The sequence below is a fragment of the Helianthus annuus genome, chromosome 16, assembly GCF_002127325.2.
Source record: "Helianthus annuus cultivar XRQ/B chromosome 16, HanXRQr2.0-SUNRISE, whole genome shotgun sequence".
NCBI lineage: Eukaryota > Viridiplantae > Streptophyta > Magnoliopsida > Asterales > Asteraceae > Helianthus > Helianthus annuus.
Window position 1 is genome coordinate 59,515,663 of NC_035448.2, and position 14,248 is coordinate 59,529,910.

A 14,248-nucleotide genomic window follows, 5' to 3' on the forward strand; every position below is an offset into this window, starting at 1 on the left:
CAATAATCTAATAAGGACTATATATAGAAGCCACTACCCATTTGGCCCACATGGCCTAGCCCAAGCCCAAAACCTAATTAAAGCCAAATAAACATAAATAAACGTAATAAAGTAAAGCGTAAAACTTTGGACCTAACAATCTCCCCCTAGTTTTATGCTCTCTTTATTACGGTTTAGATAATCTCCAATCTTGGGTCTTCTCCTTTAGCGGCCCAGCAGTGAACGAGCCCATCAACGTATCTCGGTGAAATTTATGAAGATGAAAATAACTCGTGATGATGTCTCGCTTGAATCTTGTTAATCTCGGATAATTGCGGATAAATGACGGAACGAAAAACTTGATCTCGGGCGATGTCGGATCAGACGTGTCATCTCGGATGCAAATGCATCGATTTACTGACGAGAACACACGGATTCAAAGTGATCCGTTTGGTATTCAAGTCATACGATCCATTAGCATCACAAGAAACACCAAACCCAATTCATTTCCAGCTTAAAAAAAATATACCTCAACTGTGCCCAGCGATTGATCCGACAATTCTGATAAAAATTAGTTCACCATCATGCTCCATGACTTGACAGTTAATTTAATAACCAATAAAGTGAGGCCCAATAAAATTTGGGCTTGATACCCAATTTTCACATGGATCCGAGACAATCTCTCTTGTACCCATCTTTGCACCAATTCCCACATATGCAATTGTCTCCTGATTGGCCCCACCTCAAAACATTCTATCTGCCTCATCATCCAACGGACAACAATTGTTAGGGTTTTTAAATTTCTCGACTTGATAACCTATGCAGCCGCCATTGAATGGAATGTTCCTGCTGACATCATCATGATCATTAGCTCATCAATCATCAAAGAATTCATCAATTCGATATCATCTGTCTAGGATCATCTTCATCGAAATCTATCAACATCAGACATCATCATCATCATCGCAAATATTCATCCGAAATCATCATAACACCATCAGAAATCATCCGTGATCATCATTCTCATATCAACTTTTCATCCGAGATCACCTTCTGAGTTCATTAGAAATCAAACATCATCTTCCTTCATCATTCCGTAAAACCGTAAAACCTCCATAAACAGAAACCTGCAACTCAATCTCATTCCTCATTAACCATCGTCTATTCACCGTCACTGCTCACCACCTCTCCGTCACATAGCATCTCCGTTTTTCTCAACTTCCTACCACCGTACACCTCCTCCATTGTTCCGTACACCGTATCATCAACACCATCATCATCTGTTTACCGCCGCTGATGAGTTGAATAATCAACCGCCAACCTCCTCAAACAAGAACAACATCAGCTGCCATTGCTAGAAAACAATTTCAAGCCCGTATCTGCTGCCGCGCCGGACTGACTGATGAACCGACGTCCGCTGCAGAGTCTGTTTTCGTGACGTACTCCTCTCGTATTCTTCAGATCTTTAATAAAATCTTTACCTTCTTCATCTACCATTCACGACCACCTCTTCATCTACCTCCGGCTGTAAACCGGCTCATGATTGACACAAACAAAATCCAACCAACGGCCGACTTCATCCGACATCATAGCAATAACCTCACCAGATTTTATATTTTTCAGATCTGAGGATGGATATCAGATTTCATGAACCGAGATCTCTTCTTTTACGAACACACATCCCCCGACACTTGTGCAAAACTTCTTCTTGTTCTTCGAGCGATATCAAAACCGAGCCTTTGAAAGACTTCAATGGCTCTGATACCACTTGTTAGTCCCGAAAAACCCGAGACATCACTCAACGGTTCAATCGAACGCGGAATATAAGATCGAACCGAAAGAACAAAAAGAAATATTTCATTGAATAACTTAGTGTCGCTGCTTAGATCGCACACGGTTTCAACGAACCGTCTGGTACGATCTTCGAGAACCTTGCACACAATCCGTAGGATTGTCGGGTACAAGGTTCTCTATTGGGGCTACATCATTACAAGAATGGGAAAGCTCACCTACAATAATCTAATAAGGACTATATATAGAAGCCACTACCCATTTGGCCCACATGGCCTAGCCCAAGCCCATAACCTAATTAAAGCCAAATAAACATAAATAAACGTAATAAAGTAAAGTGTAAAACTTTGGACCTAACAGTTACTATACGAATCAGTATAGTTTCGCAGTTTGACACAATTAGTCCCTTCGATCGAACAAACTCTATATCAACACACCAAACCATCCAAAACTTATTTCTAAGTTATATGGAGGTTATTTAAGGTATGTTAAGCCTATTTCACTATTCCGGAGTGTTGGTTGCGTTAAACTGGTTATATTTACGCATCAGTGCGCGTATAACCTTCTAGAAAGCGATTTAGAGCTTGAAATCGGACAAGAATTGATATGTGCAAACGATACACATATTTCTACAAATCCCAAGTATGAAATACGATATTTCTTTGGTTTGGCATTTGTTTGATGGTTGAAGTGACACAGGTGTCACAGTCTCCCCTACTTTAGGAAATTTCGTCCCGAAATTTAATTTTAGAGGAAACTTGTGAAGACAACTGTGACGGTTTCACTTTCAAATAAATCCATTAAACCCTAAGTAAAACTCTGGGCCATGTTAGGATTTTTTTAGCAAAATTGTCAACCCTCAAAGTGAAGTCCTTGTAGTAGCAAAACATGGAGTTCCAAACTATGGACAGGAGAACGTTTCTTATGAAGAATTTTCATAGGAAACTTGTGTGTGCTTGAAATCAGAATTGGGGAGTGTAAGATAAAATGACATCGATCAAAGTCCAAGACTTCTCCCGTATTACTATTGTTACTATAGGTCTTAACACATGACCAAACTTCCTGTGGTTTCTGTGCACTAAATTCCATAATTATGTAGGTCTCCATAATTACGTAATTCGTTGCACAGTCCGAACAATTCATTTCATAATACGTATGGGAAAAATCAATTGAATAAACATGATGCGATTTGTCTAGACCACCAAAGGATCTTTTTTTAACTAGATCAACGAACGACCCTTTTAACTAGATCAACACATGATCTTCTTAACTAGATCGTCGTACGATCTCCTTAAATAGACCACTTAAGGGATCTTTTCAATTATATCATCACATGATATTCCTATCCAAATTTTCAAATCAATCTGTTTAACTAGACCACTCAAGAGGTCCAATTATAGAATAGTACTTTATAACCCATGGGACTTAACTACAACGTTGAAGTCCATTAAGGATTTAAGATAGTACCTTTAGTTATCCTACTATGAATCCCTCATACGAGATATGGAAGATTCTATGAGGATTTGGATGGATCACATAAAAACACAAAATATATAAGAAAACATATAAGCACATAATCACATAATTGATTAACTTGATTATTAATTTGTTATATTTGGGCACGGATATTTAAAGCACACCAGGAATCCAATTCGTGGATTTCGTTTGGCACTTTAAACATAAGAATCTAACTATGGAGATAGAAAGATCTTAATAGGAATCTGGATTTATCCTTATTGAATCGTAATACGTATTAAGACATACGAATAATTCAATTTAGGTCTCCGATTTGATTGATAATCATCCATAAGGATCTAATTATGAGGATAGAAAGATCCTATATGGATTTTGGATTTTTGTGTAACGAGAGGTGTTTCGACACCTTGCACTAGGCGTGCTTAAGTCGATATACAAGGTAGAAAGTTCATGAGGTTGAGGTGCTAGATATGCCAAGCGACATATGAAGCAGAGTTTGAAGGTTGAGCAGCAGCAGGATTTGTAACAGCTTTGCTTTGGATTGCAAAGCGGCACATGTTAACCAAATGTCCCCATCGTCCACCGTGGGTACATTTGAAACAGGGTATTTGATTCGGATGATGACGGTGGCATTAATTGCTCTAAGGAGCGGTTCCCTTGTATGGCTTCATCCCTGAGACGAGTCACGGTGATAGCTAAATCAACGGCCTTCTGGTAGTACGACGCCTAATTGATGGACAATTGCAGCACCTAGTTCAGACATTGTTTTTGCGATGAAGAGGCACCATGAAGAAAATGGGAGACATGGGAGGAAACAAGGGAAATGAAAACAGAATAACAATGCATAAAATTGCGAACATTTGTTTGTTACCTAAGGCAAACAAATGAGACCGAGACTAATCAAAGTAAATGGGTCAATATAATGTATCGCGAAGACATGCTCTCCTATAAGTGGACACTCACCCCAAGAGTTCCCAGGTAAGAGTGACTGGTCCGATACCGCGGATTTGTACGAACACTCTAGCCTTAGACAGAAAACTCAGGGTACAGGCATCCACCCTTCCAGTTTGCACGTGTTCACATTATTTAGACCAAACTTTGACAGGATTTTGAAAACTTAAAGGGTACAAAACCATATAATAAATCATCCTAGAACAGATGATTAGTTTTCAAAGCAGGATAGAAATTTGTGTTCTTATTGTGGTTGTCACCTAAGAATAAGTGACGGTATTGTTTTAAAACTAAACACAAGATAACTTGTGTTAGGGTCCTAGAAGGTTATAGTCTAGGTCAAAGCATCACTGTAAGTCCCAAAAATATGGATCAAACAACGATATCAAACGATCACCAAGGATGGGCGGAATCCAAACTTGATGATGATCAAGAAATCAAGAACACAAAGATGCAGATTTGAATATACTCAAAGGCTTAAACTTGCATACAATTGGAATTGTCTAATACAAGTTTCAAAAACCAATGAACCAACCTAAACCCCTAATTTCCATTAACTATTTATAGGGAGGGTTTCCCCCTAAACCCTAGGCCCATAATTACCCCAAAGCCCACTCTAATACCCCCTTCTAGAATCATGGTCCATTAGCCTCTAAACCTACTAATCCATAAACCTATAGGGCCTAACAATCTCCCCCTAGGTTTACTGGATTAGTTGTTGAATCCGTTTGGAGGACCACCTTGCAACGGAGCCGGATCTTCAAACAAACGATTCTTGATTACGATCTTGAACTTCCTTTCTAGCTTCACTTTCAACAGATGTTAGCATACCCGCATCACTTTGTAGTTGTTCGATCGCCTAATCTTTGCTTGATATTTGAGCTTGCAAAGATGAGATCTGAACTTCTTTCACGGCAGCGTCGTGTTCCAACATAATCACTCTTCTTTGCAGCTTCGCTATATCAACAGCCGTATCATCATTACTATCTCTTTCTTCAACAAATTTCATCTTGCTGGCGGCGAGATGCATGGCTGCTTCATCATACTCATAGAAATCGGCACCACTGGAACTTCCTACATTGAACCTGATGCTGCTTGAGCTTTCTGGTTGCAAATGAGTTGTTTCAGGCAGATCGAGATCGAAATCGAATTTTTAAATCAAAATCGAGATCTTGCGTGCTTGTTTCTTGAGTAGGATCGGTGGGCATAGTAGGCTATGGTTCTGAGCTTGGGCCAGAGAATGAAAATCAGGGGCAGTTTCGGTTCTTCGTTTCTTGTTGGATGCTTCTTCAGCATCGTCTGTCGAATAATCTTCAGTTTCAGGAATAGATACGGAAGGAGAGTTTCCGACACTATTCTTCAATGACTCGATCAGGGCTTTAAAGTTTTCAGTCGTCATTTACGTTGATTCTCGAACGGGTTCCTCAACATTCTCAGAGACAAATGCTTCCACATCACTGTCTTCGTCAGATTCATCTGCGTATGAATCTAGAATTTCTGTTTCTATCTCAGCTTTCTCATCAGCAAGTGTCTGTTGCACGTCATGCTCTTCGGCAATTGTGGCATTCAAAGGCTTTGGTTTGAAAAGTATAGGAACCTGCAAACCTCGTAATTCAAATAAGTGGTCCGGTAATACAATGAGAGGATCCGAAATGCTTAAGCAAAGAGATTAGTCCGAAATGTGACTCGAAAGAGAAATGGTTGACAATTTATAGAGTTTCGGATTTGGGCCTGAGATCAACGAGCCAGCCCCAATTCAGAACAGTGTTCCGAATTACATTCGAGAGCAATGGGCCGGATCTGATTCGCTTTATCCACGACAATGGGCCCTAATCCGAAACAGTGGCCAGATTATTACTTTAATGTTTTGCATTTTCAGGACAGAAAACATCTTTCTCAAAATCAACGATCCAACCAACCGAGCAACCTTTTTAGCAAAGAGATAATCAAAACAAAACAAAACAAATTAATAATAGAAAACAAATGGAGGAGTAATATAGGGAGAACCTGCCATGGGATCAAAATCGTTCTCGAACTGATTAAGGGACACTTTTCAGCTCTTCGTTTACTTAGGCTGGTCCACGCAATTGTTGATATGTTTGTCCTCTTAAATCCACCGCTCAAATTTCAACTTTTGCTTTGTGATACGCTTTTAGGTAGATTTATACTGTGATATCTGTGTGTCCCATTCCAAGGCATACCCCCACGATCAAGGTAAGCACAACAGTTCATCTCTAGCAGGTGAGTATACTGAGATCATCCTTTTATTATATTTTTTTTATTTTTCAACGCCAGACTTCCTGGTGAACAGGTCAGTACTTCCGTACAGCAGAGAGACCAAGGAAGATCTGACGATAGCCCTTTTATTCTATTTTTATGTTTTTATATATTTTTTTTACAATGCCAGACTTTCTGGTGAACAGGTCAGTACTTCCGTACAGCAGAGAGACCAAGGAAGATCTGACAAGGGCCTTTTTAAGCAAGATATCCTGACTGTGCCCAGGTCTGCATATAATCTGGATGCAACAGAGGGACAGCCCGGATGATTTCTCAGTATAAAGACCCGAAACTTCAGATGTTGGCTATCTATCAACGCAGGATTTAAGATCATGAAATCATACACCGTTGGTCTGTTACCCACGAGATGTCCAGTCCATTATGTTTGTATCACTTTTGCTTCTTTTGCTTTTCGAGCGGCATACCTATCAACACATCGCAGTGGAGCCAATCCTGTTTAACATTGAAACCTTACGTGTGTTAATCAAGTTCTTTATCACGAAAGCTCATTTCATTTCCCAAGCAACAATTTCTCCCCCTCAAATGATGCGCATGTACATATATGTTTTTTTTTTTTTTTGCTTTTCTCCCCCTCAAACTATGCATGCATATGTACATATATGTCCCTCTTTCCCCCTAAATTTGTGCATCACACTTTATGCGCAAATTTACTTATTTATTTACATTAGAAACCCCGGTTTTTTTTTTGGTCGCTCAGTCGGTGAAAATGCATCATTTTCAAAAGATCTACAAGCACATTGAATCACGAGATGCTGACAGGTTTTGTAAAAAGATCCGCTGAATTATAATCAGTGTGGATCAGTTTAAGTTTAAACAATCCTCTGTCATAGCAATCGCGAATAAAACGCACCTTGATATCAATGTGTTTGGTTTTAGAGTGAAAAACCGGGTTTTTGATAATCTGGATAACGGCAACCTTATCAAAATAAGTAGTAGAGTTTAGATAAGTCAAACCGTAATCCTTGAGCTAGTGTTGTGTCCAAAGAACCTGAGAGCAGCAGACAGCAGATGCTGTAACGCACTTTGCTTCCGCTGCAAAAGTGAGTTGTTGCTTCTTGCACTGCCATGAGATGAGACTGTCCCCCAAGAATTGGCATCCAGCCGATGTACACTTCATATCCTGTCCATTTTGAATAAGCCCAGAAACATTGTCACTTCTCCCCACGAGCTCATTTCGAACTTCTTTCTCACATCCGAAAATAGGAATGGCCTCTAGACGTGCCACCGGTGCGTATAGCTCATCATGATCCAGACCTTCAACTTGTTCGAAACCTTGAACTGCCAATCGTGCCTTGTTCCTCACAATCACGCCAGGGTCATCCAGTTTGTTTCTGAATACCCAGCGCGTTCCAAGAGCACGTTTTCTTTTGGTGAAGAGAATCTCCATCCCTTTATCGCACATTGGAGATACGCTCAAAAGGTAGCGCTTCAGATCAGGGACATAATTGACGTCTGAGAAGGTGAGAACCCCGTTTCTGACAGTGCCCTTCATGGTAATTCTTCCAGTTTCCTCTCCCGCGAAGTTGACAAATCCACCATCAAATACCGTTCTTTTTGTTATTCAACTAGGATAAGTCTTCTATCACGTGTCTGGAACAACTACTATCGATAAACCAAGGTTTAACGATCGCCCTCCATAGCCGTTCCTGCACACTTAGCGGGATTAATTAGAAACTGGAACCCAGGCCATTGTTGACCTGAGTTGACCATCGCTATCTGTATATGAAACCTCACGAAAGATCATATAATTTTTGGTAGAATTTGAGGTTTGAGGTGAAGACGTCGATGTTGACGGTTGTGAACAGTGAGACTGGGATCCAGCAAGAACCGTGGGCTTCCAAATCTTAGAGTCAGTGATGTTGTTTGAAACATTTTTCTTTACAGATGAGACTTTTAACTCCATTTGTTGTCTTTGGAACCCATTTGTGTTAGAAAACCTTTGATGGTTCCTTTTTGCTAGATTCCAGTCTCCATCAGAAGGCTTGGCCTGAGAAAATCGATTTCCGTCTGATCGATAATGGATAGCTTTCTGATGATGTGTGTTACTAGAGTAATGAGGCACGAAAGGCCGATTAACACAATTTCTAGCAATGTGCCCTGGAATTCCACAATTAAAACATGTTTGTCTCTTTGAGAAAAAGACATTTAGTTCTGCTTGTGTTATTCCAGGGAACTAATCAAGTCCTTTCTTTTCTTTTGATGCTGACTTCTTGTGTGTATGTTTTGTCTTTGAAGAACCCTGCTTACAGTTATCAACACAAGAGCAAGTATCGACAGCTTTACCCTTCAGCTTAGGTTCAGTTTGCCCGAGGCTTAGGTTTTCCTTTCGAACTTTCTTTTTGCGTGGTCTTCTATTTTTACGTGATCTTTTCTTCTTAGAAGGAACAGATTCAGGAGATTTTGTTTCATTAGAAACACTTTCTTCGGAGTCTGATCTTTTGGGGTCAAAAGTTGAATTATCTGTTGAATTTACTTCCACAGATTCCTTTTCTTCAGAAACCATGTTTTCAGGAGTTTTGGTAGAAATGGTTTCCACAAATATCTCTTCTTCAGTTTCATCATTTGAATCAACTGACGAATTAATGTCTATGGACCTCTTTTCTTCAATCTTCGAGATCCCATTAGTTTCTTCAGAAATGGATTCGGCGAAAATCTTTTCTTCAGCTTCGTCAACCTCCGAGTCCTTGACATCAGCTGATTCTGGTTTCTCATGCGAAGAGCAGTCTATGTTTGAAACTGTTTGACTCTCTTCGGGCGTTGCACTACTTAAATCTGAGTATTTGGCACATTCAGAATTCTCAGAAGTACTACGCTCGTTGTCTGATGTACCAGAATCTGCAACTTGACTGTCAGGTTCATCAGATGATCCCTCTTCATGAGTTTCTGATGTATCATCTGATGTTTCAGGCACACTAGAATAGTTGTCTGAACCATCAGTATGACTTTCTGAGTCACTTGAGACACAGGTCTCTAGTTTATCAGTCGATACATCAGGTTTCCTTGTGAAAACATTTTCATCACGAACTAAAATCACAGCACCAGATTCATCAGTTTTAGTCGGAACACCATAAGCCTCAGCAACATAAGACATAACATAATTCCAAACATCAAGATCATGATTGATAGCATCTGAATTATCAGCAACATCATAATGTGGTTCATCATTCACTATGGACTGTTCTTCAACTATTTCTGATTCTGCACATGAGTTAGAACAATTAGTGTTATCAACAGAATCAGAATCTAACAAATTTTCTTCAATCTCCTCTGCGGATCTTTCAACTGGTTCTGCTTCTTTTCTCATTTCGGTTTCAGTTTCTTTTACTTGCTTGGATTTGCCAGCTGAATCATTTGAAAAATTTTCATTTTCATTTTTAACAAAATTCAATGGCTTCTTGAAATCAGTAGTTTGGCTAATTTTAAATTTTGATGGTTCGTGTGGGACATAATCACTAGGTTTGCTGTCACACCCCCATTTCCACGTGTCACCGGTGGGCCCGGTGTGGGGTACAGTGACGTAGTTGGCATCGTCATAGACAATCAACACAATATAATAATGCACAGCGGAAGCAGAATAGAAACATTTCAACTTTTAAATAAAGTGTAATAATAAATATCACAGTCGTTGAAATGGATCCACAGGCGGATCAAATAAAAATAGAAATAAATAGTTCAACAGATAAACGTCGTCCGAGTTTGCGAGACTATTGTGGACGCTCTCTAGGAAACAGCCAGCCTATTTCCGTATAGTACCTGCACTTAACCTTTTGGGAAAAATACGTCAGTTTACACTGGTAAATACAAATCGACTGACTCATTTTGAAAATGATTGAAAATTGATTTAAATGCACAAGGCATAAATATTTTTATTAACTTGGGATATTTATATAATATAAACTTGTGAACGAATTACATGCACTTATATCTCTGGTGGCCCGGGATCTACTGTCCGGGCTAGAGATTTAATTGACACACCACATCAAAGAGTTATACACGACGGGTGTACGCCTACACCCCGTGCTCTGGTCGTGGCCATCTCGTAAGATAATGCCAAGGATATCCGGGACACGGTCAACAACCCCCCAAAGCCTTTAAGTAAGACAAAACTGTTTAAACGAAATCACACAAGCTATTCAAGACTGTACACCCATAGGGCGCAGGACTTGTGCGCCCGATCAAGCGGTATTTTAAATACCGTACCCCAAGCCCGTATAGGGAAAATAAGTCAAAATGTATTTACCTGAGCAAGTATAAATCACAAACGACAAGTGTTGGTAGCTTTTACCGGGCTTCCTAATCTGGAACAAAGGTTTATAATTAACCTATTAGATTCCTAACGGCCTTTTATTTAAGCTTAAGCTTTGACCGGTTAGTTTTTGGAATGATACGGTTTACGCACGATTAAGCGAAAGACCGGATAGAATGTGATTTAGACCCGACAAGTTTGAATACTTGTATATCATGGGTATACTAAATACATTCTGGATTTTGAAGTAAAAATGATAACGTTTGACCCGTTTCGGTCAATTTACGCAAACTAGTTACGTAAACCGAACCGAACGCGAAAAGGGCGATACGGGTAGCCAAAAGATTCAAATGCAAGTTCCCTGAATTAATATGCTTAGAATATGACATTATATCAGTAAGTTATGTTCTATATTGCCCGGGATAATTTTAAACTCAATTTATGCCTTAGAAGGGCATTTTGGTCATTTAAAAGATAATAAAAGGATAAAATTAGAAATCTGAGTTTCGGGTCTGGTTCATACAGTAAATATACTTAATATAACATATTATATCAGTAGGGTATGACCCATATACCAAATATATCATTTAAAACCAAACTATGCACCGTAGGGGCAACTTAGTAATTTCACAAGGGCTAAAAATGCCAAAACTGGGAACCTGGGTTCAAAATATTATACTTACTGTTATTATATGAAAATATGCAATTTACATCAGTAGGTATAAGTTTTATAGGTTTAAAACAAGTATGACGCTTACTATGCGCTTAAAACGCTAAATATGCGATTTAAGGGCGTTTTCGGGTTTTCAAATTAAACCTGAGATTTTTATATTTCCAGAAGTCTTATAATAATTTATTCATCATATAAAATCAGTAGAAAAAGGTTTCGGGTCAAAAGAATGTGTAAAACTCATTTTATGGCTAAAACGGTCAAAACCGACATAAGCCGAAATGGCTAGGTGATCGAGGATCCGTTCAGCCAAAAATTAATTAAAAATCATCAAAATTCCCAGAATATTATATATAATCAGTTGGTAAAAAGTTTCGTGTCAAAATGTGGCCAGAAATGGGTTCTACGCGAAAAGGACCGTTTATGTAAATTTATAATATAGTTTTACGCTAATGGCCATAACTTACAATCTGGACCACCAACTGATCCGAAACTTTCGGTGCAAGTTTATATAATAAAAATAAAGATTTCTATCCTTTCACTTTTCCAAAAATCCCGTTTTAAATCAAAAAGGGCAAAATAGTCAACTTTATGCATAAACCGGAAACATGCATTCGAATAGGCTAAGCATAGACTCAATCAAAGAAAATTCCAGAAAGTTTAACTAAAATAAAAATAGTCAAAAATACTTTCCAATACAGATCTCGAACATGCATGTATGAATCCGAATCGATAGTCTACGAAATAATCGTTTTACAAGACTTTCGGTTCCGATTCGTGGCTATACTATAGATTGTCGAGTTGATGATGATTAAAACACATTTATATATATATTACAAGTTATTTTCAATGATCAATCAGGTTGCATGTCATCTATATCATTAATCATGTCATTTTTCACAAAAATCACTTCTGTTGACTTTTTAGAAATAGGTTTGACTCGACATTAAGCATGCATGTAGTGGGAATCAGTTAGTACCCTTTAGAGGGTTTGTTTCCCACATAAATACCAATCTATAACAAGTTTCAATTCGAGAAATGACTGAAAGAAATCCGTTTAATCAGAAAGTCAAAGGTTATGAACACCCAGTTTGACTTTTACTAATAATCAAAGCAAAAACGGATTATAGAACGAATTGAAAGCTTACAATGGTCCTAAAGATGTTTAGTGAACACTAGGAGTCGGCCTTGTTGATCAGATTTCCTCCAGAAAGCTTGCTTGAAGTCCTTGGATATTGAGAGCACTTGGTTACAATGAAAAATGATCAAGAAATGATCAATAATCTGATTTAAAGCCAAATTTTCGAGGTTCCTGTAGTAGTAGCCATGCAAGGCTTGTTATTGGTGCATTTGGAGGCGAAACCAGCTGTTAAGCACTTGAATTCGGACCCAAATAACCCGAAATACGATTTCTGGTCGCTGGCAGTCCCACGCGGCCCGCCTGGGCATGTCCAGGCGGGTCGCCTGACCCTCCTGATCAGCCAACAAGTTTCAATCTTTGGCAGAAATGGTCCCTGAGCTTGTACGTGCTGTTTCGGCTACTTTTCTCGACCCGTAAACCCCCAAACTTGGTTTTTATGGACCTTAGGACTTTTACCAACATGGTAATGCCCTCGGATAACTTTGCGCTCAACCGAAAAGCCCTGAAATTCGACGTTGACGCTTCTAGTCCCTTAAGTACGGTTTTGGCCATAACTTTCTCATACGTTGACGAAACTTCATGAAATTTTTACCACATATTCTAGTGAGTATATTTTAGCTATACAAAGCTTCGGGTCTGCCAAAAGTTCACTCAGAGGTATAAATTAAACATGTTGACACTTTTGGCCCCTATAGTTTACAATACTTCACTTTTGTGCAATTTCCGCGTCGTATGATCCATGAACCATCCGTTAAAGGTTATAAACATTATGTGGGGTTATCATAGAGCCTATTTATCCATTGTTGACACTTTGGACCCTTACGTTCCATAGTTTTCACTGTTTGCCACTTTTAGTCCCTCTAAAGTATGTTTTCACATAACGGAACCTTATGACACGTGTCAAGACATTATTGGACGAAATTTTTCGAGGTGTTACATTTGCCATACATCATAGTGTCATAATTTTCCATTTCCTGCTTAGTGATTGGCAATCTGGAATAATTATGATTGTATGGTGGCGGAACCTGTTTATATCCCAATCCCTTTCCCTTGTTTTCTTGATAAGCAAGTTGCACATTACACAGATTTTGAACTGTGGCACTGGAAGTGTCAAACTTTTTGATGTTTAACTCGTTCTGTTTGTATTTTCCAGTGAGGAGCTCTAGCTCACCCTTCACAGAGTCACTTCAAGAGTTTTGACTGTGAGTCTATGTTTGTAGTCGTGAACCCAACATTGTTGTTGATTCACATCTCTGTGAAGTTGAGCTATGTCCTTCTTAAGTGCCTCAATCTTTTCATAGAGAATTCTATTATTCTCTCGAAGACTGATGTACATTCCCATCACAGTGTTGTAATCAGTGATTAATGCTGAGTTTTGTGACCTCAGAAGTGCAACTTTCTTTCTGCAGTGCTCGGAACATAAAAGAGAATTTAGCGTTTCAGAAAGTGATTTTGGCTCTTCAGTTTGAGCCACTTCATCGGGATGAGATCCTGTCGATTGTGGGGCCTTCTCATCAGATGATGTAGCAGCTGCGGGTGAAGATGAGGGAATCTGAGCAGCGTTGGGATTAGTAGCAAGTGGCGAAGTACCAACGGCCTTCTGACAGTTAGACATAGATGACGATGTGTTTGCGTGATTCTGATTCCTCTGCTTGTCTTCCTGGACATATTTATTGACTAAGGAGATCACATCTTT

At 39.1% G+C, this 14,248-nt stretch overlaps 1 protein-coding gene across 1 annotated transcript; it reads right to left on the bottom strand.

Moving 5' to 3' along the window:
- Positions 1–8,158: 8,158 nt before the first annotated feature.
- Positions 8,159–9,799, bottom strand: LOC110902354 (acidic repeat-containing protein-like). The gene is made up of 2 exons (XM_022149058.1): positions 8,743–9,799; positions 8,159–8,592 (listed from the first exon to the last, which is right to left on the bottom strand). The coding sequence occupies exons 1-2, from the start codon at positions 9,797–9,799 to the stop codon at positions 8,159–8,161; spliced, it is 1,491 nt and encodes a 496-aa protein (XP_022004750.1).
- Between the last annotated feature and the right edge of the window lie 4,449 nt (positions 9,800–14,248).